The 26,126-nt window shown below is 41.7% G+C and overlaps 1 protein-coding gene across 1 annotated transcript; it reads right to left on the bottom strand.

The window, feature by feature from the left end:
• Positions 1-1,203: 1,203 nt before the first annotated feature.
• Positions 1,204-25,172, bottom strand: OPRM1 (opioid receptor mu 1). The gene is made up of 4 exons (XM_062573734.1): positions 24,832-25,172; positions 9,274-9,626; positions 7,555-8,075; positions 1,204-1,242 (listed from the first exon to the last, which is right to left on the bottom strand). The coding sequence occupies exons 1-4, from the start codon at positions 25,170-25,172 to the stop codon at positions 1,204-1,206; spliced, it is 1,254 nt and encodes a 417-aa protein (XP_062429718.1).
• Positions 25,173-26,126: the final 954 nt, after the last annotated feature.

Raw genomic sequence — 26,126 nt, 5'->3', positions numbered from 1 at the left:
CCTATTTTTCATACTAGAAAACAGCTAAAATGGAATTTACTTCAGTGTTTTTTCTTTCATCAATTTTTATGTGTTTTAATAGCTAATACAAAATAGAGATGCAGACTGTATTATATTAGTAAGAAAAGCAAACACATCATGGACTTGGTAAAGAAAACTATTTCCTAGCAAAATGTAACTTCTCCTTAAAAGGTCTCCAAGCACTTCACATAGGGACTGTTGATAACTTACATTTCATATAGTTCCTTACATTTCATATAGTTCCTTTCATCTTGAAAGATCCCAAGGTGCTTTACAAAAAGAAAAGTTGCACAACTTTGAAATGTTGCTGATTGCATGGTTGGAACTAGCTAGTTAGCTCTGAGAGGCTTATAGCTATATTTCTATTCACACTGGAATTTACAGTAATAGAATCAATCTTATTTTGGAGTTCATTCTCCAGTCGATAGCAACATGGCCCAGATCAAACCTTTGTATCTTTTATTTACTCTTATCTCCTTTAGAACTGGCAGCTCACTGTTTTGACTATAAAAGTCTTGTTCCTATGCAAGAACTAGAAGAGTAAGGTGCAACTTAAGAGTGTTTTTTTTTTTTTTTTTTTTTTTTAACCGAGCATCTGAAGAGTTGTTTTCCTCTGAAATTGTGGAATGAGCAATTCTCACAATAGTCCATCTCTTGAATTGCAAAGGTATTCTTCTAGCTGATATCATGAAACTTTTCCACATAAGCAACCTGCACAGAAAACACCTTTACAAAGAAATTTGAAAGTGTAAATCTAGTCCCCAACAATACAATTTCATCATTAAAAGTGCACATTTCTTTTTCAAACTGTAGTTGTCTGTCCTCTGAATTTTCGTTTCCAACCTGTTTAACACTACTGTAACTGCTCAGATCATGTCAAGATACCTGTAAGTAGAGCAGCTCTGCGTTAGACTAATGCATTCCTGGAAAACACACGTATTTTGAACACTGGTGCTTAGAAAGCCCCTCAATCTCTTGGCTCTGCTCGCTACTGAATTTCACACTCGTGTTACGTGCAACGCAGAGGTGCTGCAGGAGCAGTTTTTGACAGACTGGAAAAGCAGGCACTTTCCTCTGTGGTTTTTGAGGGAAAGCGTATGCTACGCGTTCCCACAGCATACCGCACAGACACGCTGTGGCACTGCTTTGCAATGGCTTTGAGCTATGCGGCACGAGGCCCTGTCACGGCAGTGGAGCAGTTTCAGCTTCTTGAAGTTCCAACTGAAAGGAAAGAAATTGTAAATACAGTGAACAATTACTTGATTTCTTCCCTCCCACAAGGTTCTCTGTATGTGTGTGTGAGTGTTTAAGAGGAATTTACTTCTCATTTGCAGCTACTGTGCCGCTGTACAAAGCCGAACAGCTAGCCCAGCGCTAGGGCAAGACTGTTCCTCTGTTACAAAACAGCATCACAGAGGGAAGGATTCCAGGAAAAAGTTCATGCCTGATTTTTAAAGCCAGGGGCACATTAGAGTATCTGAAATGCTGCTTTATTTGAATGATTTTTCTTCTTTCTAGAAGGGAATCCGATATCCGTTTCATTAGCGTGGAATGATTTTGCTCTCTTGCAGCAGTTGGAGCAAAGCATTTTAGATGAAACATTAATAGCTTTTCTGGATTCAAATCAGTAAATAGGCTAATGCTTTACTCCAAATTTGGACTTACATTTAAAATCTAGTTTAAATTCTGGGATGGAATTAAACCAGACCCCCAACAAGTCCTCTGCCCTGTGTGCCCATGGTACCCACACTAAGCTATCTTCTTACCCCGGCGCAACAGCACTATAAATATCTTCATCCATGTATTAGGCACCTCATCCTGGAAGTCTCCAACCTTTCCTCTAATGAAAGCTACCCTGCAGCGCTAGAACTTCACGAGGTGGGAGACTTTGAGGGGAACGTGCTGGCGAAACAGGAATGGCACGGCGGGGGTGAGGGTTTGGGGGCAGGAGGCAGGAAGGCACGTTTTCTAACTGCATGGTTTCCCAAGCGCATTCAGCTGGGCAGAGTCTGTGAGGAAGGATTTAAAGATTTCTCCAAGGCCAAAACATAACTCACATGCGCGCTGATTTTAAGATGCCATACTCTGGAAATTTTTTAAAAATTCTGTATTGAGGATGTTCCTCCTTAGCTCTTTTTGGCCAGAAACTGAGCTGATCCTAAATCTGAATGTCCTTTTCTTTTGGAGACACCTAGATTCAGAAATGAATTTTGAAGTTCATATTCACTTACCTTTATGAACTGGATAAAGTGGAAGTATTTCTATTTGATTCTTTTTTTTTTTTTTAATCATTAAACTTTCTAATCTACTAAGGAAAAAAGATGTTCTGTTCCCCATTTATTCACAATTTGAGAATGCCACAAATGCATGCAGCCTTGGAAGATTACTTAGTTTTAGTCCTCACAGAATAGTTTAAGCTTGTTTTCTTTATGAAAAAGTCTGAGTAGTTTAAGCTTGTTTTCTTTATGAAAAAGTCTGAGAAACACATTCTCTTTTTGATGATACCTAAAAGATTCAAAAGTGCCATGTCAATGCAAATCACCCATAAAAGAAAGCCTAGTTTTAAGGATATCTGGAATTTAGCAACAGAAAATTTATCATCATCATTATTCACATACAGTATTATTTGCAAAGGAGATGTGCCCATTTTATAACAGTACGTAGAAAAGCCATTCTCTAATAACGTAGGCAGATGCGAATCTACCAAGGCTTGAGGTCACAGAATCAGCCCTACCTTTGCCATGCCTCTACCTAGGACCCACCAACTTTCCCCAAAATTGTTTGCAATCTGCCAGATGGCACTGGGAGAATTAAAATGTAAGAAAGTACTTTCTTCAGTTAATTCATCAGAGTAAAACTGACTTTCAAATTTTGCTTGTTTCAGCCCCAAAATAATTTTCATATAATCCAGTATCCTTTTCATTTCTACATCTTGGATGCCAAGCCAAGTAATGAGGGCAAAGCTTTCAAGACTGAACACAAATTCCAGAATTCCTAGTTGCTGAAGATAATAACTTATAATCAGTCAGGCATTATTTTCAGAATGTGAGGAGGTCTTGCATTAAGGCATTCAGAAACTTCAATGGTTAAGCAGAAAGCATCAGAAGCTGAAAATACAAAAACTGACTACAGAAAATGACTAAATATGCCTGTAAATATGCCTGTACATAATTTGCTTAGCTGCTTGAATACTTTCAGGTGAGGCTCTTGTGAAAACTTAAATAGCTAACAAAGAAACTGATTCATTTATATGAATTCAATTTCTCAGATTTCTATTATTATTAATAACCCATTTTTTTCTAAATGGGATTTTCTGTGTCATTAATAGCAACAAAAGTAAGAGGTTTTTGGAAAAGATATTTTTCAGGAAAAGAAAGAACTATCAATGTATCTTAAATTCAGAAAAATATTGAAGTATTTTTTAATCTAGGAGATAAATTAATGCAGACAGCTTCTGTGCACCTGAACTAAACAACTATTTCAAAATATTTGTCACAGGTCTTTGCTATGAATTGGGTTGGTATCAATGACATCAAAACAATTTAGTCATTTGCAAAAGCTGCTATCTAGTCCTTCATTAGAATTCCCTACCAATACTGGGGGATACAGAGAAAAATTCACAGTAGGCTGTTGTGTTTTGCAAGCAGATTTTTCCAAGATTCTGTCATTCCCGTTCTGTTCTAGCTCCTCATGCAAATGCACTTATAAGATTGCATATGCTTCCCTGAAAATTAAAGTGAGCCAAGCCTTTAAGCTAGTAAGTTTACATAAAGCTGACTGTAGAGCAAACGTAATCCATGCATTTTCCCACAGCAAGACAGTTGATTGTCACATGGGATATATCCCCCACAGATGTGAAACACGTCAGTCTTACAGCATTTCCAGGTTTTGCATGCCAGATTAGCCACTGTCTTTTCTCCCTTAGAAATATTTTGCTTCACAGTCCTGTGCTATTCTTATAAATGCTCACATCATCAGTGCTACGCATCAGATGCTACTTTGTGTGCTGGAAGGGAGCTTCATGTCTGGAGGAGGTCCGAACTTGTTTTGCTCTTCCAATTTTCAAAAATGCTGATTAAAAAAAAGATCAAACTCTTAATCCAGAGGAATCTTAACCTTTGCATGAAGATCTTTACAGTAAAGGCCCAAGGCCATAAAATAGGGTCAAAAGTGGTTATCTTAACACACAATGATATGAACGATTTGTGACGTTTCCTCTAACTGCTTTTGCACTGATAGAAAACATAGCTGTTACCTCCTCCAGTGAACACTTATTTGAAGTGCTTCAAGAGTGTGAGGCCTAAAGCAGCGGAGCTCCTGAGTACTTGCAGTTCTCATTAACTTCAGCAGGAGTAAAGAATACCCACTGGCAAAAAAGCAACTAGTTGAACATCTGTTTCTTTGAAAATAACTTGATCTGTGCTGAGCAGCCCTACACCCTTGCAATTAGAATTCATACCAAATTGTCTCCAAGGCCTTGTCTACACAGGAAAGCGCTTGTCGGTATATTTAGATCAATACAAAAGCACTTGTGGAAAGACTGCTCTGTCATTACAGTAGCTGTAAACAGAAGAAGTTTTTTTTTTCTTTTTTCTTTTTTTTCCCTAGGGCAAAACCTGCAATTACTCTAGGACATTCACTGTTTATTTATTTTTTTTTAAAAAAAAGATATCATATTTGTAAATTCAATCCCAGAAACCCTTTTTAGTGTAGATTAGTCCAACAGCCTTGGTGGTCATGCTGATAGTAAGAAAAAAAAATGTTTCTTACAGAAAAGTTTGCTGAAGAAAAAGGTTAAATGATGTTTTTAATATCCAAGTTTGAACATAGTTTGACATGAATGTATGCCAAAGACACTGAAGGTGTGAAAACCTGGCTCTGCCAGCTGCTGTGCTAGTCCAGGGAACACAGCGATGCAAATGTGCAGGTCAGCATCCAGGAGCAGAGCTGGCACAAAGAAACCCATGGTGGCAGCAGCCAAAGCAAGGACTGCTGCCACAGTGGGGAGCAAAATGGAACTTGTCTTGCTTATGGCCACTTCAAAGTCTCTTAATTGCCAAACCACGCAAAAAAAAATCTATCCACCCAACTATGGGGACATAAGTTTCCAACTGCTGTCTTCTTTTACATGTCCTTGGGGAAAATAACTAATTTTTAAACAGCTACAAAAGTAGTCAAAGCTGGACAGCAAAACAATTTCTTACAGTTTTGATTATGCTTTTTTTCCCACACAGAGTGGCTCTTTGCTTCAATTTTTTTTTCCCCTTATTGCCTCACTCTGACCTCATTCCTAATCTTCTCCTCTTGCAGGCTCCCTTTCCCATCTGTATCTTGCCCTTCAGTTCTCTTCACACATTTTCTCTCCTCTTAATTCTGTAACTGTTCCCTGAAGAAACCCCTTATTCTCTGCCACACCACTGTATGCCTAGCTTGCTTTCTGTTGCCACCATAAAGCTCATTTCAGTTGTCTGGTCTGTCCCTGCCTTGGCTGGCCATTTCCCTTGCTGGCATGGGTGGAAAGATGTCTGTGGGCAGGATCATCATCTAGTCTGCAATGTTTCAGTGCAGATAAAAATAAGACCTTATCTCAGGCAGCCCCTGGGCAGCACCACATATTAAACTTTTCTAAGGATAGTTTTGGAAGGCTATGGCTTACTAGAAAGACTGTAGAGAAGCATAACCACAGGAAGTTCTGCCTGACTATGAGGAGGAACTTGTTTCCTGTGAGAGTGACAGAGCACCAGAACAGGTTGCCCAGAGATGTTGTGGAGTCTCCTTCTCTGGAGATATTCAAGGCCTGCCTGGATGCAACCCTGTCTAACACACTCTAGTTGACCCTGCTTGAGCAGGGGAGTTGGACTAGATGATCTCCAGAGGTCCCTTCCAACCTTACTGATTCTATGATAACTAAAGGTATAAAATGTGTGCATATACACTACACTGTAAAACCTGGAACTGCACTAAATACAGCTATAGATACAAGCTTATTGTAAGACACATGCACAAAAATGACAAAAATTCATTGAGGGTTACAAATGCATTCCAGAGAGCTGCATCTGTCTACTAAACATTTACTACACAGAGTAAATACCATATGTATATACATATGTGTGCGTGTGCGTGTGTGTGTGCACGCCCATGTGCCTGTAGCAAGATTGGCACTTCTGCTCCACCACCAAAGTGTATGTAAGACTATGCAGGTTCTAAGCCATTTCACAGACCAGTTTGGCATGTATAAATCAGATGCTGGTGAAGGACAACACCAAATGAAGATATTTAATAATCTTTTCCATTCTGTTTTTAGACTGGTCCTTCTTCTTTTCTGGTGCAATCACAATTTTGCCTTTTTGGCTATGGCAACATCCTGATTTTGGCTTCCTGGCATCAGCTCTTGGCCTCAATAAATGATAGGTATGTTATTTTTTTCATAAGGATTCATTCACTTCTGCACCTTGAGAAGACAGTTAACTTGTGGCTGAAGTGGAGTGAATGAAGATTCAGCTTTGTGATGTTCACTGAGAGATGTGGACTGGAAACTCTCAGGACTAATCACAGGAACTTGAATGTTGAATACATAACAAAAGAGCTTCTTTCTCAAAAGGTAGGCAAAAAATAGTCTGGATAAAAAAATCCATCTCCCTTGGTATCTGCTGTGGCACAAAACTCCTACTTCTCAAAGGCTTTTTTCTACAGGGAAATGGCACAATACCCCTTAAAATATACGCGTATGTCTGTATGTGTATATGTGTATATATATTTATATACACGCATATCTGTAGAAAGGTGTTCAAACTGGAGGAAAGTATTCCTATCTGTAAAGTGAAATGAAGGGTGTCAGGTGAAAACATATTTATAATGCTTTAAGCAGTTCTGCTGGTTTAATTACATATGTAAATGTTAGTTTTTTACGTATGTTAAAAAAATTTTAAAAATCCAAAAATGAACCCTAGCCAACACAGACAAGTAGCTGGTACAAGAATGGCACATAGACAGGCCTTTGTCTACTTCTTGCATGTCTTCCAGGAAAACATGGCCTTACAGGCCTTTTTTGAAAAGCATAATGAATTAAAAAGTATATAAGCACAGTTTCTTCTCTTTTAAATTAACTGTTGAAGTGAGAGAAGAAAAAAGATGTACATCTTGTCCCACCACTATCTCTCTCAGCAGATAAGGAATATGATTCGAGAAACCTGTGATTATTCTCCAAATGGCTCTAAAAGAGTCACCTGTTGTGAATATCCTGTAATGAAACATTGCCTCTGGTTTGTGCACTGTGTACACAACCATACTGGACCCGACCATGCAATGTACCTTTGAAAGCCCTCAGCTTCTGAGCATCTCTAATGCTGAGATCAACCAGCACCATGCAGGACTGGAGTCTCTATGTATGTGTATGCCAGCTACAGAGATGACCCTGAAGGCATTTATGCCTTCAAATAGCTACAAATCAGTATAAATTGTAACTTCAGAATGCATGTCATCTCCAAGCAGGAGGCCTGGATCCAGAGATGACATCTCCACTGCTAGTCATACCTGATGGTTAGTCCTGTCCACAGTGTTGGCAGTGGAAGCATGGTCACGAGTGTTTTGTCGGACTCGAGTAGAGTTTTGTTGCTCAATGGTGGAGGAAGTGGGAATGCAGAACTCTCTGAAACATCTTTTGAAATTCTCATCTAGAAATGCATACAGGACTGGATTAAGGCAGCTATTTGTGTACCCTAGAGCAATACAGAAGTGCCAGGAGACAGTTTGGAAAGTAGTTTCTGGAATGTTGATCAGGGCTTTAATGATGACATAAATGTGGATGGGAGTCCAGCACACGATAAACACTGCCACCACCACCAGAACCATTCTTGTGATTCTCCGCAGGTTCCTGTCCTTCTCTTTGGAGCCAGATAACATGCGAACACTCTTTAGGCGTAAAATCATCAGCCCGTAGCATACGGTAATGATCAGGACTGGCATGATGAAGGCAAAGATGAATACACAGATTTTCAGGAGGTTCTCCCAATACCAAGCAGGATGGGAGAATGTAAGTGTGCAGTCAATAGAGCCTAGAGAAAACAGAAAAAAACAGAGAAGATGGGCACATCAGTTCTTCATTTGCTTTTCTTTAGCCTTTTTGATCAATGTTATAGGAAAATGAATGCAAATTTACTGAGTAAACAGCTAAAACGAAGCAATTGATGATCTGTCTTTTGCACAAACACTGACAGAACATAGTGTTGCAAAATATGTATGTTTCAGTTAGTTAGAACACCAAAAATAAAGTAACTCGTCTTTTGCATTTTATTGCTTGGAATTTGGTGTGTATCTGACAAAAAATTATCAGAAATGTGCCAACTTTGATTCACTTTCACTTTCAATAGAAAACCTCGTAGAAAAAAAAAAAGATAGTTTAACCATCATGTCTACTGTCAGGTGGGCACTGAGAAAGAGGATGACATGACACTTGGGTAACTGTGCACAGTTTAGAGATTTTTGACTTAAGCTGATGCTGTTACTTCAGGGAAGGTCTTTGACTACCAGCAATCCAAAATGTGCTATCACTTCTGTTTCATGCCATGCCAGAAACACAGCCATGACTGACAACTGAACAACGTGTACAAAGCAGCCATGACTGACAACTTCAGTGGAAACATCTTGAGTAAAGCACAGGCTTCTGTGTATTTTAAAAGAGGAGTGGATAACCCCATGTAGCCAAAGTCTGGCTGGTGAGCAGGCGCTGACACTGGCTTTCCCAGACATTACACTGATTCAGGGAGCAAGGGGACTCACGCCCACCTACAGCAGAAAGTAAGGAGCTCCCTTGTATAAAAGAGATCTTGTCTAGTGCTGTGTTTAGTCAACCAGAGCCAGCTGATCTAAGTGAAGACTTAGAAATGACTTTGATTGAAAGGATAAGCCACGTGAAGGTGAGGAGGTTCTCCTTAGAAAACTAAGTCTCCAAGCTTCCAGACAGAGAGATGGAAAAGCAGGCAAAAATCATATAGGGTTTTACTGTGCCTAGACAAAAAGAATAGTTTGCTGATTGGTCTAGAATACCAAGGGCACCTTGTATGCCCTTGTATGCCCACAGATGCCTGTAACATTGCTTAGCTTGTGAGGACTTGCGGTAAAATTGTTAAAGGGGCCAAATTTTGTTGACAGGTTGGAAGTCAGAAGTTAGTTCAAAGCCTCTACAATAAAGAGAAACAATGCAGAAAGTTTAAACATAGAAAAATTCAATTCATAAATGAAACCTAGACTTACCTTGCCTGTATTTAGTAGTTGCCATGAACATAACTGGTAGGCCAATAGCAGAAGAAAGAATCCAATTGCAGACATTGACAATTTTAGCATTTCTGGGAGTACGGAAATCAAGTGCCTTGACTGGGTGGCAAACAGCTACATAGCGATCCACGCTCATGGTGCAGAGTGTAAAGATACTGGTGAACATATTGTAGTAGTCTATGGATATAACGATCTTACAAAGTATTGTACCAAATGGCCATGTTCCCATCAAGTAATTCACACTCTGGAATGGCAGAGTACTTGTTGCTAGAGCATCTGCCAATGCAAGATTGAAAATATAGATATTGGTGGCAGTCTTCATTTTCGTGTACCTAGAAAAATCAGCAAAGCATGTGAATGACCACAACTAACAGTATTAAACAAAGTCAAGACCAGTGCAACATCTTTTTAAAATATTCTGAAAAATAATGTGTCAGATGCTATCACAGATCATCTTTTTTGCTATTCACCTGTTAACCAAACAAATGATACGGTTTATCTGCAATAATGTTTACAATTCTGTGAGATGAGCTAAAGGTTATAAGGAAGAAAGAAAGTATTCATTTAACTTGTGCAAAAAGACAAGGTACATGTGGAAGAAGCTATATTATGGATGATGAAGGACTGAGAAATAAGCTAAGCCAACCTGCACTTGTAAATCCCTGACATGGTATTAACTTGATAGATTTTCTGTATCTGCTGATGTCATGTCAATTATCAGAACTGTGGTTTGTAGAAATGGAGAACTCTTAATAGTTTGTGGCGCAGTAATGACGTAGTTCCTAAGAGAGTAAGTACTTGAAAGATTAGTGTAATTATCACATCCACTAAGTCTAAAAATTCAAGCTTTTATTTTAAGAGTTTTTTTTCATTTGGTTATAATTATAAAAAGTTCAAAATTATCTTTTTGAAGTGATTTGTAAAGACTGTTATTACATTGCTTTGATGATCTGTGTCTTATACAACAGATATTGTTTCAATTGAACAAGAAGACATATGCTATGAATCACATACATTAAATGTAACAATAGAACCACCACCTCAGGGTTATGCTCCACGCTGCCTATTATGGCAGGAGGGTCTTCAAACTCCTTTGTACCCCCTATTACACAAAAAAAAAAATCTGAATTTTAATTATGTCACATCTTATTCACAACCGAACAGGGAGAGCTTTATGTTTTAATTTGTATTTGCATTGCTAAAGGTAGAATCCCAATTTCTCCTTACTTTCACCAACTTTTTGGAACAGCCCTTAACAGATTGAAGTCCTTGTGCCATCTGCGTAGTGCTTGTGATGCCCCATTTATGCGGATGCTGTAGTTTCGCAGTGGTACAATGCCTGTTTCACTCTTACGCAATGGTCCTGGCTATTCTGCTTTGCCATCCTGACTGCTGCCTAGGTTGCTAGGCACTGTGACTCACACTGCCTTAGGATGAAACTCCCATGTGTTTCTTCAAAGCAGCAAGGACAGTGTTTGACCAAATGTTTTCCAATTTATACACTGATTTACAAGGTAAACAATCTATTTAAGAAGATCTTCCAGGTAACCCGCAGGGTGAGATACAAGAAGTGTAAAAAAAAAAAATCCATCTGTCTTCTACCTTTAAATGTTTGATATCTCTGATCTTGATCTCTTCAGAACATCAGTCAGCTGCAAAGAACTAATGACAGGGCTATGTAGAGCTTGGGACCATTTAGGTAGGGCCTGGAGAAATGCAGACTTATTGCTGTATGCACCTGGGTAACTTTTCTGATGAACATTTGAAGATGTACTGTCTTTATTCTCTCATTTCATAGCACTGTGCATGAAAGCCATGAGTAACCTTAATTTTAATTTAGACGGCTTTTTTTCCTAACAATTTCAAAGTAGATCCAAGCTCTTGCTTTACTGTCTAAAGAAAGTATAATCTAAGTATGATATTTTGTAGTTTTAAATCAAATCTGAAATTACAGAACTCCCTCCACTGGGAATTATTTAGAAAAAAATGTAGAGGATTGCAATGTGGAAGAGAGACACAACAAGCTGCAGCTCTAAAAGCAGTGGATTGGAAGGAGGGAGAAAATATTTTCTGGGCAATTTGCTGGAGAATCTTGCAGAGGATAATGAAAATAGCAACATTTCAATAATGATTTTATTACCAGCTAGAATGAAAACGTTGAGCTAAGTCCTCTCTGCTATGTCCCTTCTTGTTGTACAGTGAAAATGAATGGCTTCTCCACAAACAGGACAACAGATCCAGGACTTGCCGAATTTGCGTCAAGAGAGCAAACTGGAGGTGTGATACTGCCTTGTGATCAGATATCGCACTTGCTCCAAGCTGGATTTAATCAGCTCAGGTAGCAACAGCAGCAAAGGCCGTAGCACGGAAGTCTGTGCCGACCAGAACAGCCCATGCGGATCCTGGGTCCTCACCCAGGCTGCTAATCTGTACTGTGCTTGGAGGCAACTGTTGAGTCCTTATGGGCGGACTGGACAACGAGCTTAGGTATGCTGCGCTCTACTGCTGCCACCCTGCCCGACTCCAGCGCAGTACTCTCCTAAGAGCACATCATTAGGCGATAATGACTTTTTTATTAGTAATTAAAGCCATCCAGATGCTTTAAAGTGAATGCTTGATACAGTAAAAAAAAAAAAAAAAAAAAAAAAAAACCAAAACAGAAAACAAAATCAACTGATAGCAAGTGTCAGACAGTGAGTTTAGCATGGCAGAAAGATGAGAGAGAAAAGCTCTGAATAACTGGAAATGGAAGAAAATTTCTTCACTGGGATTGCTATGGTCCTCATCCCACTTAAATGCTAGACATTTTTGAGTTTTGCTATCTTGCTTTCATTCCCAGTTTAAGCTAAAAAGTTATTGGGCTTTCAATTATTCCATTTAATGGGCTCTACAGACTATTAACAAAGAATTTTCCTTGATGCACTCTGAAATCCTTGTATTTCTAATCACCCTGTTCTTACAAAGAGGAAAAGCAGAGCTCTTGTGGTGGTAGAAATTATTTTACCTCCGTAATTGTCTGATCAACAAAAGCCTATTGAAATTCACAATATTCTTTTCAGTGACTTCTTTGGGATTGGGTTTTTCTCTGCACTGAATACTTAGAAAATTTATAAAGGACTTATTTCCAAAAGGTACATTTTGTTAAACATGACTATTTGTCAAAATAAGTAGGCTATCAGTGTCCCCAGGATCAGTTCTTTGCATGAACAAATAAACTGCTGAAGCAATTGATTAAAATAATTTTATAGTCCGAAAAAATAATGGTCCCTCAAAACAAGAGCTCTTCGAAGCCTTTATCTTAGCTGTTACTGTATCTTCTGTTAAGGTATCAGGTTGCCTATGTGAATAGGTGCACAAACATTTTTGTTATCCAGACACAGATGTCACATGAGGAGATTTCTATACCTCAGAAGGTCTAGTTTTTATACGGAAGGAATGTCTGTATGCCTTGTAATACCAGAATTATTATGCTGATAAATGCAGTCTTTTAAAATATACCCGTTTTCACACTTTCATTCAAGGCCACTGAAGAATCTATTTGGAAAAAAAAATAAGTAAAAAAAATGTCTTAAGCAAAAATCTCAAAATATCTGAATGCTGGTATGTAGACTACATTGGAATTTCAGCATCTGAAATGCCAAGTATATTGAATTTCACATGACAGTGAGTAAGGTTGCAGGTGAGGACAGAAACTGGCTTTGGGCAACATTACTTCTATTTGCACAGTTCTGAAATGAAAGACTAATACAGCAACATGGTGATTCAATTTTTTTGATGAATATTTAGCTCAGCATTGCTCTTGATACATATTCAACTTAATTATACTCATTATAATACTGATATCCACAGTCACTAGTACACTCTTTCTATCTATCTCCTCAGTGCAGCCTTGTATCATAAAATATCTATTTTTATGAAGCATCCTTCGTGGTTTGTAGCAGATGATGGATGAGATTTACAAAACTGAGAAAACTCTTTACAAGTATCTAAGGTTCTGTAAGGGAAATTCAGTCCTGCCTTTATCTTCAAGCCAGCAAACCCAATCTGGCAAAAATACGCTTGAAATTTGGACATTTGGGTTGTAGAAGTCTAACTAGAAACTGCTTGGAGTAAGAAAAAGCAGTAAGGAAAAGCGTGAGAATCCTACTGAAATATTCACTAAACTCCTAGTGTTCAAGGGTAAATAGAAAGAGTACTCAAGGGTAAATAAAAACCCTTGAAATGGCCTCTTCCACTGGCAGCCCATAGACCAGTCACAGTCTGCAAAACAAATGAAATGTTCACCACACTCTCTAGCCTAGAGACACCCTTGGCTCCATTGCACAAAGTGTAATAGTGTCTCGTGTGGGAGCCACAAGCACTGTCCCTCACTCACATGCATCAAGTGATGTGGTGTGCCTGCACAGCTCGCTCTTCGCACAGCCACAGCAAATAGCTCTGCTTCTGGTCTACCCTAAGGGCTTTGCCTCCTCCTGATCACCCCTGCAATCTTTCTGAAGAGTCTTTTCAGTCAAGTCCCAAAGGCTCAAAGGTAGAGAGAAAATAAAATGAATGAGTAACATAAATTTTCTTTAAAAAATTATGGCATTTATTGTTCATACCATGCTTTTTATCGGCCTGACTGATGCAGTTTGGATACTGCCACCTGAGTCTTGCCCTTAGCACTTCTTGAGCCATGTGCAAAGAAGCCATGGCAGTGGTGGGGAACATTTAGCCCAAAGAACACAGCGATACAAACCATTACAAATTAATCTGGAAACTATACCTATCTCAATGGCAACAGTAAGAACATCAGCAGAAAGAGTCTTTTGCACTTAGCAAATGGGCTGATCTATGGCAGATTGGGAGTAAGTACTTTCAGCAGCACATATACCAGTTTTTGTCCATAGAACATTAATTTGGAGATAAAGACTGGTTCAACTAATTTGTGTTTAGGTTCAATGCAAAATACATTAAAAAAATGGCTTAATTACAGGAGTTTCTTTGCAGGAAGGAGCCATTCATGAAGCTGGTTTAGCTGCTCAAAGAAACAACAGCCAGCAGCTAGGAAACGCGTAGAAGTCCTGTGTACAGACAGCCCTACATAATTCCAGTTGATGCTGGAGTAGAGTAGGTTAGTGTTTCAAATTTGCATTCTTCCTGCATAAATGTCCTGTTAAACAAATGAAGAATGATTATGCGCATGCATTAAATTTGTTGAGGTCTCCTTGGGTGGCAAGATTAGAACATGTGAAGTACTTGAAAAATTTAAAACGGCACTTATTTCCATGGCTCTTCTGGTACATGTTGTATATGCAACCCAAGTATCATTAAGAAAAAACGACTTAAGCAAAAGTCTCCCTTTTTCTTTCTTACTGCAATTCATTTCTAGGAACTGAGGTCAACTATAATGCAGATGTCTTCTTTATAATTATCTCAAAACATGATCTCCTGAGAAATTTAGAAATGTTCTAATATAATCAAAGCAGTAGTCCATACCATTGGATTCCTAAAACTAGAATTAAGAAGCTGTCAGATATCCATACCACTGGGCTGGAACTACCATACATCCACAAACATTGTTGTGTATCTGATGCTGAGAAACCTGGCATTGCAATTCCCTGAAATATGTTATACCATACTTAACATTGAAGATATTGCTGCACTATGACTTGGTCAAGTACTTGTGCTTTCCTGAGATATCAGGTACTTTCACTTTTCTTTGACCCTTTAAAGCTTTGGGCAAAGGTCGCTTCATATTCAGGATATTATGGACATTCCCTTAAAAATTTCTTCTGACTGCCTATCTAATTAGCATGTCTGACACTGGTATATCTCAGACAGACCACATCCTGGAAAGTACCTGAAGGGTCTCAAATCATACACTTCACTGATGGGCATCCCGTCTACCTGCCTTTTCTTTTTCTTTGCATGATAGTGGGTCTCTGTGGAGAGAAAGCATATGACCTCACCTATTTGGAGATTTAGTCTTCGATTTCTCTATTCCGGGACATTCCAGAAAGTTTATGCCTTAAGACATTAAACTTAAGCATTGGGAACAAGCACCACAAATTTGTGTAAAAACCTTACACATTATCATGCAATCAGGCCACTCAGCTTGGATGTGACATACAGTGGTTAAAAATCTACTCATCTTTTTATATACTTCTGTAGAGACCATATATACAAGGATGGAATTTGGAATAACAGGCCCTCAAGGAAAAAAAAATGAACAACAAATAGAAAAAAAAAGAAAATAAAAAAAAAAAAAAAAACGCCAGCAGGTACAACACTGTAGCAGAAAATGTTCACAGTTAAAATGGAATTATGTTACTTGCAGGCACACTCATATCCTCCACTGATCCTGAATTTAGGGGTAAGAGTGGAACTGGGGAGAGGAACAAATTTTACTGTCTTTAAGAAAGGGCAGGGCAGAGATATTTTGCCTCTATTATAGCCTCATCCTGACTCCCATCAGTGTGCTAGAAGGTGACCACTGTGAATGAGATCCTAACATTGTGCCCAAGCTCAGGGTTGGTACCGCAGAGCAAAAAAGCTAGATTCAATTGGTGAACACCAATAACATCACTACAGAGCAAGGGAAAGTTTGTTTGTGTGTGTAAAAATAAAATTAATTTGGCTTTTTTTCCAGATATTACATGTGTTTGCAAAAGAGAGAAAAAAACAAAACTCTGGAGTTGTGAAGACTCTGTTGGTGGCTTAGTGAGAGGGATGGAAAAATACATGAGCATTATGCATCACTTTAGGTACCAAAGTATAACATATAACAGGGAAATGGGTAGACTTCAAATCGCAAGGCACATTTAGTTTTGAATGCAGCAAAGCCCCTAACTACATTATGCTGGAGCAGCCTTCCTCTTCCTTCCTTGCACACTGCTAGATGATGTGCATTTTCTGAAGGAGTCTGAATGTATGTGCTGAATGTAGAACTGAATAGCAGATGGAAAATTGCTGCTGGACTGGGAGTTGCTTCAGCTGTTACCTCTTCTCCTCTTCATCTTCTTTTTCCCTGAATTCTTTTCCAAGTTTCCTTTTTATTTCATTCTCCTCCATGGTGCAAACGAAATAACCCCAAAGTTTCCTCGAAGTTTGCTTCCCTTAAGTTATCCTCCTTGCATCCTTTGACTTCCCAACTCTCGTTTCCTAGTACGGGGGATGGTGTGAGGAATATGCAGCTCCACCAGGTCTCGCTTTCATATCCCAGGTCAGGGAGGGAAGCAGCCATGCCACAGTGCGTGGTGGAGCATTGGTGCAGGTCCCTTTCTCCTGGACTACGAACGAACCAGTGATTTCATGATTAACTCAGCTTTTGGGAGAGAGACAGCTAAATGAAAGCCTTTTTGGCAGAGGCAAATTTTTTCAGTCTCCAGTCCTGATCTTTCGGAGAATGATGTAGTGCCAACATACAGACCCTCAGAGAGTCATGAGAGCTTCTGACTCACCCTGCTTTGAATCCATTACAATACCGTGCCCAGCTTTGGACTAAAATTCACTTGTTACTTCTTTAATGGCGTTTCCTCTTCTGCTTTTTAAATAGTGTTCCTCTTTCTGTTTTTTATTTTGAATTAGTGGGTTTAGTCCCTTTCCAGAGAAAACAAAACAAAAAAACATCTTTCTTTGGGAAAAACGGCTATTTAGGAGAGGAACACTGCTCCTTTCTCTTGAGGGAAAAATTTTCTGACTGAAAGCATTAGCTAACAAAGAATTTTTTCCCAGAAAGACGACACACACTCTGCAATAGTTATAACAGCTAATTATTTTATTATCTTTCTCCCTTATTATTTTCATTCCTCTTTTTTTATTACATGTGCATGGAGAATACCCTGGCAGAAATCTGTACAAAATACAGCTGACTTGATTCATTCTTTTTTTTCCAGAAAGGAGAGAGGAACCAGCCAGAAAAGATATTTATAGATACATTGGTATCAGCTTGCCATGCAAACTTTTAAGGCATTGCAATGTATTGTAACTCCTATTACCTTAATTTCTTTTTCCCCCTAGACTTACCATAAAGAGCTATTTAATTATAAAACAGAAATGACATTAACATGTATGCTCCAATCCACAAGTAGTCAACTACTAGAACACTGAACTCTCCCTCCTCTCTACCCCCAGCCTAATTTAAGAAGGGAAAATGTATCGGCAAGTTAGTCTATGATTTAATCTGGCCTGCTGGTTAAGCCACCTTTAGCTCAGTTTGTGTGTGCCTGCTGGTGAGGTACATGCGGATCTGCAGTATCACAGATACTGTGTAACATGCACCTGAGGAAAAAAAAAAAGCGGTGCTAAAAGGGATAACGCCAATATTTTGTCACCATCCAGCAGTGGATGCTTATTGTTAAAATATTTGTTTTGCTAGGAAGCCACGGAAAGGCAAACGGCCAGTATCTTTAACTTCTTAACTCTCTCCAGTATCCCTTCAGGGAAGTGTGATTGTGTGAAGAATCACTGACTGCATCTATGATAACCTATGTGACATTTTGCTAAGAGGGACAAGTTAACAACTATTTCCTCTGTTCTTGTAACAGAAAAAAAATGATCTTATAGGTTGCTGCCTCCTCCTGGTTTGTGGACTGATCACCTTAGATGAGGACTGCACATGAAACACTTGCAGCTTGGTGGGGAAGTCTGGCAGGGAGCTTTCTGAAGATGATGTCACCACTAGGAAATGTGAGACCCTCAAAGGGGTGAGAAGGAATGGCAGTAGTCATCTCTTGTTAGGAAGCTATCAGAGCAAGAGCATGAGGCTCATGGGAACATCATCGAATATATGGGTAAAAGTAATGGTAAATATACCAGGAATCATTTCTTATATACAAGACATCAGAATCTTCTCATGAAGCAGGTGAATGTGATCTGGGAAGGAATGATGGAGGCGAGGCAAGGGAACGGGAGAGAAATGGAGAAAGTAGATGTCGGAGGAAGGGATGATAGAAAGAGGGAGCAACGATGAGACTGCATCTGAAAGTGGGGGCAAAGGGAGAGCTTTGAGACCATCATTCAGTGAGGGCGATTTGGCAGACTGGCTTCTTGGTTGGCATTTCTGTGGAAGTACTATGCCCCAGGACTGGTGGTCAGCATTGCACAGGCGGAGAATAGGAAAAAATAACCTAACTGCTGTTCCTTGTCCTGCCCACCTCATCCCACAATAAGAAAGAGGCTTTTCTCATGCTGGGATTGCTCCAAATGCCACAGCAAGCAGGAAACACTCCTTTGTAGACACACGTTTTTGTTTTGAAGATCTGTTCCTTTTCTAATTCCTGAGATACAAGATCTTATAGCTGATAATTGAACACATTTCAGTGAGAAGGTGGAAAAGCTGTGCTATTTCATGTCTTTCACAGTTACTTAGCTAGTCATATTCTGTCATCTTTACCTTTTTTCATCATACAAATTCAAAGGGAAATTTAAATAAAATAAAAGTGTTTAACATTAAACAGATGAATGAGGATGCTTCTAAACATACTGTTAGGCTAAGCTATGGAAATCCTTGCTACCGGATATCATTACAACCTAGCTTTCAAAAGAAAGCAGTCTTTTAAAGATAATCATAGCATTTCCACTTACATGACAACAAACCCAAACTTCTTGGTGTAAACCAAACATGGCAGAGGTGATTAAAAAAAAATTGGTGATCAGAATAAACATACAAATTCACAAAATAGTTGCTTTCAATAATTTTTAAAATATAATTGCAATGAGTGGATTTGTATTTTAAAGCCAAATATCAAGGACCGAAAATGAATTTCACTTAGAATCCTAATGAAAGTAAATCTTCTTTTGACAATGTCCATTGATCAGGATATCCAGAACTTCCATCTCAGAACACTTAAATTTACATATAACTAATCTAGAATCTGTAAAAATGCTTCAGAATTCTGAAATTTTACCTTAGAAAAAGTTCACTTCAAAATGTCTTCGTTTAGAAGTAGTAATATTTGTTGCATTTTATTTCCAAACTTATTTTTGATTCTGATTTTTTTTTGGCATGGCTGCATGGAAGAAATGCCTATAAAAAGCTATTGAATAAAATGCGGATGCAAATTACAGCTCAGAAAGCCCTCCTGCTACAGACTTTTAGAATGGGTCCCACTCAATCATGCTCTTAATTTTGTCTGCGCTTTGACTAAACACCAGCTATTGGCTATAGTTGGAAAAGAGGTTAATAAGCTAGATGGACTGTGATTCTTAGCTATTTTGGCTTACATTGTGTTATGTTTGACATTTTTGTAAATATGTCACCTCTTCCTCTAGAAAAAGTATAAAAGCTTATCAACAGTGTTCAATAAAAGCTATGCTTAATTATTCAAAAAAATACTGCAAGTTAAACTGAAATAAAGTAAGAGTATTTCAGAATCACACAGGCTCATATATTAGCTCATTAATCATTAGCTTGCTAGTCATTACATTATAGAAATAACTTGCTTGTAATATTTTCTACATTTATCAATGTCATGAAAAGTCGATACAATTTGATTATGAGTAAATTCAAAAAATTCTGGAAGTATTTAACTTTTTTTCATGGGGACCATTATCAAAATGATATTCTAGGAGTGACCCGACAGGATAAGAACAGCTTTTTTCAACAGAAACAGCGCAAAAAGGAATGTTTTCCTGCCACTTCTACCCCGAAGACCTTGGCGGCAGGGGCCAGCCGAGCGCAGGGGCCCTGCCGCGCTGCGGTGGGAGCGCTGCCCTGCAGCGAGGGCTTGCTGCTACCGCTCTGCTCCGTGGCACTAGATCTGGGAAGGGGTGTGTGGCTGTACCGCTTCTGCTCTCTCAGCAAAACTGGGGTTATCCTGACATTGCAGGCTAATGCATTTGTGCTAATGCACAAATTTTGACCGTTGCCGTATCAGTGTAATTTAGATAGAAAAGGAATACAAAGGTGTACGCGCTCTGTCTGTCTGCTTCCCTTCCTCTTGGGGGACGGAAGGGAGCAGCTCGCTAGTCAAACATCTGCCAACTAGCAGAGACTACACAGGGCAAACTTCTACCGCAAAGAGTGTGCAAGCGAAGACATGTGCCTTGATGTAATGTAGGACCGTGCGGGTCACTTCCTATGTCGTTCATTTAATTTAGCTTCTTTGCTGTTCCTGTCCGTTCAGATTTTCTCTCAGTTCTGTCTGCAGATTTTCTCTACTTTGTATTGGCAAGCAGTATAAAGTAATAATTAGCATTATGGGTTAAGGTTGCTTTAGTTAACTTCTTTTATCAAGAATATGGAAATTTTTCCTTGCAGCCTGCTGAATAGGCAGGCCACTTATTAGCACATGCAATGCCAGCCAAATGCAAAGAGGTTAATGTGGCAGTGGACAGAAAAGAAAGGAATACATTTTATCCATTTCTTGGTCTCTAGATTTCCTGATCTATGGTGTTACAAAGCATGCTGTGACCCTTCTTTCACACTGCACCCATAACTCCATGTTGCTTTCTAAAAAAGAGCTCCTGCAAAAACTTCTTTCACTTAAGCCTCTTTCAATATTTGGATCATTTTCATTTTTTTCCCCCAAAACAGCCTCTCCACTTTCTGTATTATAGCCTCTTTCCAAACCTCTCATTTCTCCCTTTGTTTGCACATTTGTGAGAATATTTATGCCCCTGGAGACATCAGTTCTTTTTATAACTGAAATTTCACTCCAAATTCCCTTCTCCTTTGCAAAATACTATATTCCTGAGGTGCATGAGAACAGGACTGAAGTAACCATAGCCTTACTGTATTGTACAGTCTTTCCAGACGAGAGTGTATTTTCATCAGAGCTCTTTGTCCCTTCAAAACATTATTCAGAGGCTGTTCTGAGAAATGTAAGAAGACAGCTTTTAGTATCAGAAAAGTCTTAATTTTAGTTTTTTTTTTAAAAAAAAAATACAGAGTAATGATTGACTATAATGAAACAAGACATTCCTTTCCCTATTGTGAATGATCACAGAGTACCTCAGGCACCTTTGTTTATCACATGTGACAAAATGAATAGCAAAGCAATTAAGGAATCAGTCTTGTTTTGAGTGACTTTAATGGCTATTGATTGAATTTAGGTCATCTCAGGGCACTTAGCATCGCAGAGGAGCAGGACCTTGGAGAGGTATTCCACTCTTCCAGACCTGTGGTACTAAAGATGTTGTTCAGCTGCAATTCTATTACAGCTCTCTAACATTGTGCAAACTGCCTTAATCACAGCGCACACTCTTCTTCCCACTCTAATCTGTGACTAATATCCCATTGACTTGACTAGAAAGCAGGAAAAATCTATAGATTATTGTGTAAATTGATTCATAGCACATGGTACTAATTGTACTCATCTTGTACTCTGCAGCAGCTAGAAGTAGCATTCGCTGTTGATATAGGCATAACAATACTATGTTTGTATTAGTAATTAACACATATGAAATATGTGAGGAAAATAGATAATAAAAATTATCTACAGATTATTTAGAAAATTAATGGATGGCAATAAAACATGACTACTGCTGCTGTCAGTCAGAGGACTATATTTTTGCCAAAGGAAAGCTCAGTAACATGGGGTTCAACCTCATACACTGCAGATATAACATGTTGTAAATATTCATTCAAGGAGGAAAGGCACCATTTGGGGAAGACAGAGAAGAGTGGTTGAGACTGCATTAATTATATAGTACCATGTATACAAAGTCATTGCTCCTTACACTGGAGACCTGGCCAAAGGAAAAAGTGGCAAAGGACCTGCTTTACATTAAAGGTCTGATTTTCATATAGATAATGACACTAAATGTCTTTCTCCTTTTTGGACATGTTCTGTTTTTGACATGTGTTTCCCACAGCAAGGATAAAACAGCTGCACTGTGGATTAGTAACTAGGGCTCCATGTCGGGCAAAGACTTGCAGAGTTCTGGTTCCAAACCCATGGATCTGATTCATGTGGAAAAGCTGAAATGACTGGATAGAGTTTCAAGTTCATTTGTTTATAGGAATAATATAGTAGTTATTTCCCCCAAAATATTTCTAAAGAAGCTGAGATTATCGTGAGATGGCAGCATGCAGCACTGGGCAAGAAGTCACTGTTGCTTTCACTACAGCTAGATTCACAGAACTGAGTAGGGACAGTGTTTCAAATATTGAAGCACCTGCCTCTCAGCTCCTAGTATTTTTAGGATAAAATAGGTACCTATATTGCTTTTAAAATACGATTTCTAGTACTATCAATCCATCTCAAATTTAATACGAACTTCAAGACTTAGCTCTTCCAGAGCAGGTGTGGTGTGAGAAAGAAAACGAAAGGGAGCCTTATATGATGTCAAAGCAGTCCAGTGAAAAGTATGCTCCTATCTTTAGCTGGATCCAAGGATATCTGAGCACATATGCTCATCACTTGATGGAATAAAATATATGTAATATAGACAAGGTGATTGGGAATACTGTCATGCTTGCAGCAGGAAATAAATCGAAAAGTTCCCCACTGCAGTGCAGGTATACTAAACCTATAGAGAAGCACAGAAAGGAAATGCATTTTTGTGTTGCTGAAACTGCAGACCCTATTCAATTGTAACATGTATGTTCTTGTTCGTTCCAAATTGGTGAACAGCTGCATGATATTAACTGGGAGGGAACTCTGTCATATGGAAAGCTGCTCCTGCTGTTAAAGCACAGAAGACCTGCATTCAGTCCCTGTCTTTGCCACAGAATTCTTGGATGATGTTCGAGAAGCCTTTTAACATTCTTGTAATTTCACCTGTAAAATGAAAATAATTTTTTTTTTGTTTTCTCCTATTGCTTCTGACTTCTGTTTTCAGACTGCAGTTTCTGGTAAAGACACTCCCTCTAAACAGGCATGTAAATGCAGGTGCCTTATTCAATTTGACTTTGTGGTGCAAGTGTAAGTTGTGAGAAATATAAACATAGTACAGGTTATGCCCAATATAAATACATAACCTCAGGGACAACCTGTGGCACATTTCTCTGCTGACAACCATCCTGGCTCTGTTATACCGTGCATCTGCTTTTTCTCCCAGAGGAATGCATTCAACACTTGCTCAGACAATTGGAATCACGTCGCTGTTCAGAAGCATTTCTACAGCTGCATCTTTACACGGATATAGCCTCATGGATATAGGTCTCAGGCTGACCAAAACCACATAGCAGAACAGATCTTCCCAGTGCTGTATATTTACACAGCCTCTGAAGTGTAGTTAACCATGAGGTTTGTGGATTACAATGGTTTGAACCACTGATGCAGGTAATTTAATCTCCATTCCCATTAACCTCTGCTGTGCTGCAGCATCCTACCTCGAGCGTTTTCCGTTCCTCTGGCTCATGCTCCCAGCACTGAGCGCGCTAGGAAGCCTCCCCAGTGCCGCTGGCCTGGCGCCAACCTCAGCTCCTGCCTGCGAGCTCCCTGTGGCCGCTGCCTCTACTGCCGTGAATGTCAGTCTGGCCCCCGCGTGTTTTTAGTTTCCTGTTACCTCGACTCCTTGGGAAATGTACAGTTTGAAGGGAAAAAGTGAGGGATGCTTGAAGACTTGGGGAAACTGGGTGGCTTGGGGCTGCTCCAGCGGGGAGGGGGGCGCACCCTGGGATCCCCCTCCAGCAGCGCCCCTCTGGGCTCTGCTTGGCTCGCTAGCTGCTCTTCTCCACGTCCCTCCGGATTTTGAAACCACGAGGAGCCATGAAGAAAAGAGGCGCGGCGCGAGCCCCCGTGCCGTGCCGTGCCGTGCCGTGCCGTGCCGTGCCAGGCCCCCGGGAGGTGGCGGTGTTCCCCCACGGAAGCGACCCGCCTCCGTCCCGGGCGGGTAAAGGAGCCCGTTTAATCTCGCTGCCACCTGCCTTCGGCGAGCAGAACCCGATTTACCGCCGTGGGATTTCTCGTGCGTGAAAGGCACGGCTGGGGCTGGGAGGGAGCCGCGCAGCGCCCCGGCGCCCCCCCCCCGCCCACCGCCCACCGCCCGCGCGGGGGGCTGCCTGCCGTACAGCGGGCGCGACCCTTAAGCTATACATACATACATACGTATACACACCTGCATACACCCCCACACATGTATCTCAGCACCTTAGGCGGAGGATCTATAAATCCGGCAGACAGAGGCGCCCGGCCGCGATGCTATCGGCATTTTGCTTGAGCGTTTCGGGGAGGTGGAGGGAAGGACCCGGGGACGTGTGCGCGTGTTCAGCGCGCGTGTCTGTGCACACACGCACACGCTCACAGGCAGCGGTTAAACTCGCTTCTCCCGTTCTCCCGCCTCGGCGGCCGGGTGTGACATTCACGCCGCGGTTCGCGCGAGCAGCTCACGGCGGCCCCAGCCGCAGCCGCGTCCCGCCGGGGGCCGCGGCGGCACCTCCCCGGCTGCCGGCCGGCGCGGAGGGGCCGCCCTGCCCGGCCGGTCCCGCGGCCGCCGCCCCGTCCGAAGAGCTGCTCTTCCCCCCTACCCGCCCCGGAGCTTTGTCAAGAGCCTCCTTCCCCGCACAGGGGCAGGAGCCCCACCGCCCCGCGCCCCGAGGAAGCCCCGGGGCCGCGCGGCTCCGCGCCCCCCGACGGCAGCGGGCCCGGGGCGCTGCAGCCGACTCACCGGATGATGACATACATGACCAAGAAGTTGCCGAACAGCCCCACCACGCAGACGACGGAGTAGAGGGCCATGATGGCGATGGCCGTGACCACGGAGGGGCCGCCCGCCGCGGGCGCGCAGGGCCCGCCGCCGCCCGCGCTGCCGTTGCCGCCGCCGCAGGGCGCGGAGCGGTCCCAGCCCGCCGCCGCCGAGCCGTTGCCCCAGGCGCCCGGCGGCGCGGCCGCGCAGGGCGGCGCGGCGGGGCGGCAGGCGGCGGCCGAGGCGTTGGCGGCGAAGGGCCCCTCCAGGGCGCCGGCGAGCAGCGGCGCGGAGCCGTTGCCCAGCAGGTAGGCGACGGCCATGGCGCGGCGGGGCCGCCAGCTCGCGGCCGGCGCGGCGAGCCCGAGTGGCGGCGGCGCGGGCGGCGCCGGGGAGGCGGCGGCGGCGGCGGCGGCGCCCGCCCGCCCCGACGGCGCGTCCCGCCGCTGGGCGCCGGCACGTGTGCGCGGCGGGCGGGCCCGGGAGGAGGAGGAGCCCGCGGCCGCCGGAGGCTCGGCTTTGCCCGCCCCCTGCTCTCTCGCCGCGCCCCGGCGTTGCTGGTCCCGGCGCGGCCCCCCGAGGGCGCCGGAGGAGCGGGGCCGGCCCTGTCCGAGGTGAGCCCCGGCTCCCCCGGCGCCGCTGTAAGTGTAAGAGCACTTACAGTGTTCCCTTCCCCAGCCCTGGGAGCACCAGTGACGGACCCCAGTGAGACGGCACCTGGAGCGAATGGCTTAACAGGCTGCACACTGGGGAAGGGAGGCGATCGCTATGCAACTATTAGCATCATGAGTAAGGGACCTTGACAAAACGTTGCACTCCCTGATTATATTGTTTGGGGGAGAGAGTGTTGAGCCTAGCAGTAAAATGTGGTGAACAGTACAGCACCACGCTGGGAGGCGATTGCGAGGAGGGTTGTGCTTTAGCAATGACTCGGATTTCACTGATCCTCAGGATTTTCAGAAGAGCTTCTGCTCCACTGCTGCAAGGATCCTCTCCCCTAGACATTGGTGTGGTTGTTATCTGATACAGTAACATGGAAAAGGAAGACACCAAAAAATTCTCCGAACTGGAAGGCTGGAGACATGCATTGTACAGTATGTTTGCCTGGCACACTACATATTTGCATCAACACATTTCTGAGCTCAGTTTGTTGAAGATGAGCACAGAAATACATTTCCTACTGGTTCATCATTAATTAGTAGAAACAAGCTTTTCTTCTGTCTCATCAATGAAATCAAAGAGAGAAAAGTTAGGTAAGGGAGGAAAAAAAAACCCCC

This window comes from Rhea pennata, chromosome 3, assembly GCF_028389875.1.
Source record: "Rhea pennata isolate bPtePen1 chromosome 3, bPtePen1.pri, whole genome shotgun sequence".
Taxonomy (NCBI): Eukaryota; Metazoa; Chordata; class Aves; order Rheiformes; family Rheidae; genus Rhea; species Rhea pennata.
The sequence above is the reverse complement of the archived record's forward strand: the minus strand, read 5'-3'. Positions and strand labels throughout refer to the sequence as shown.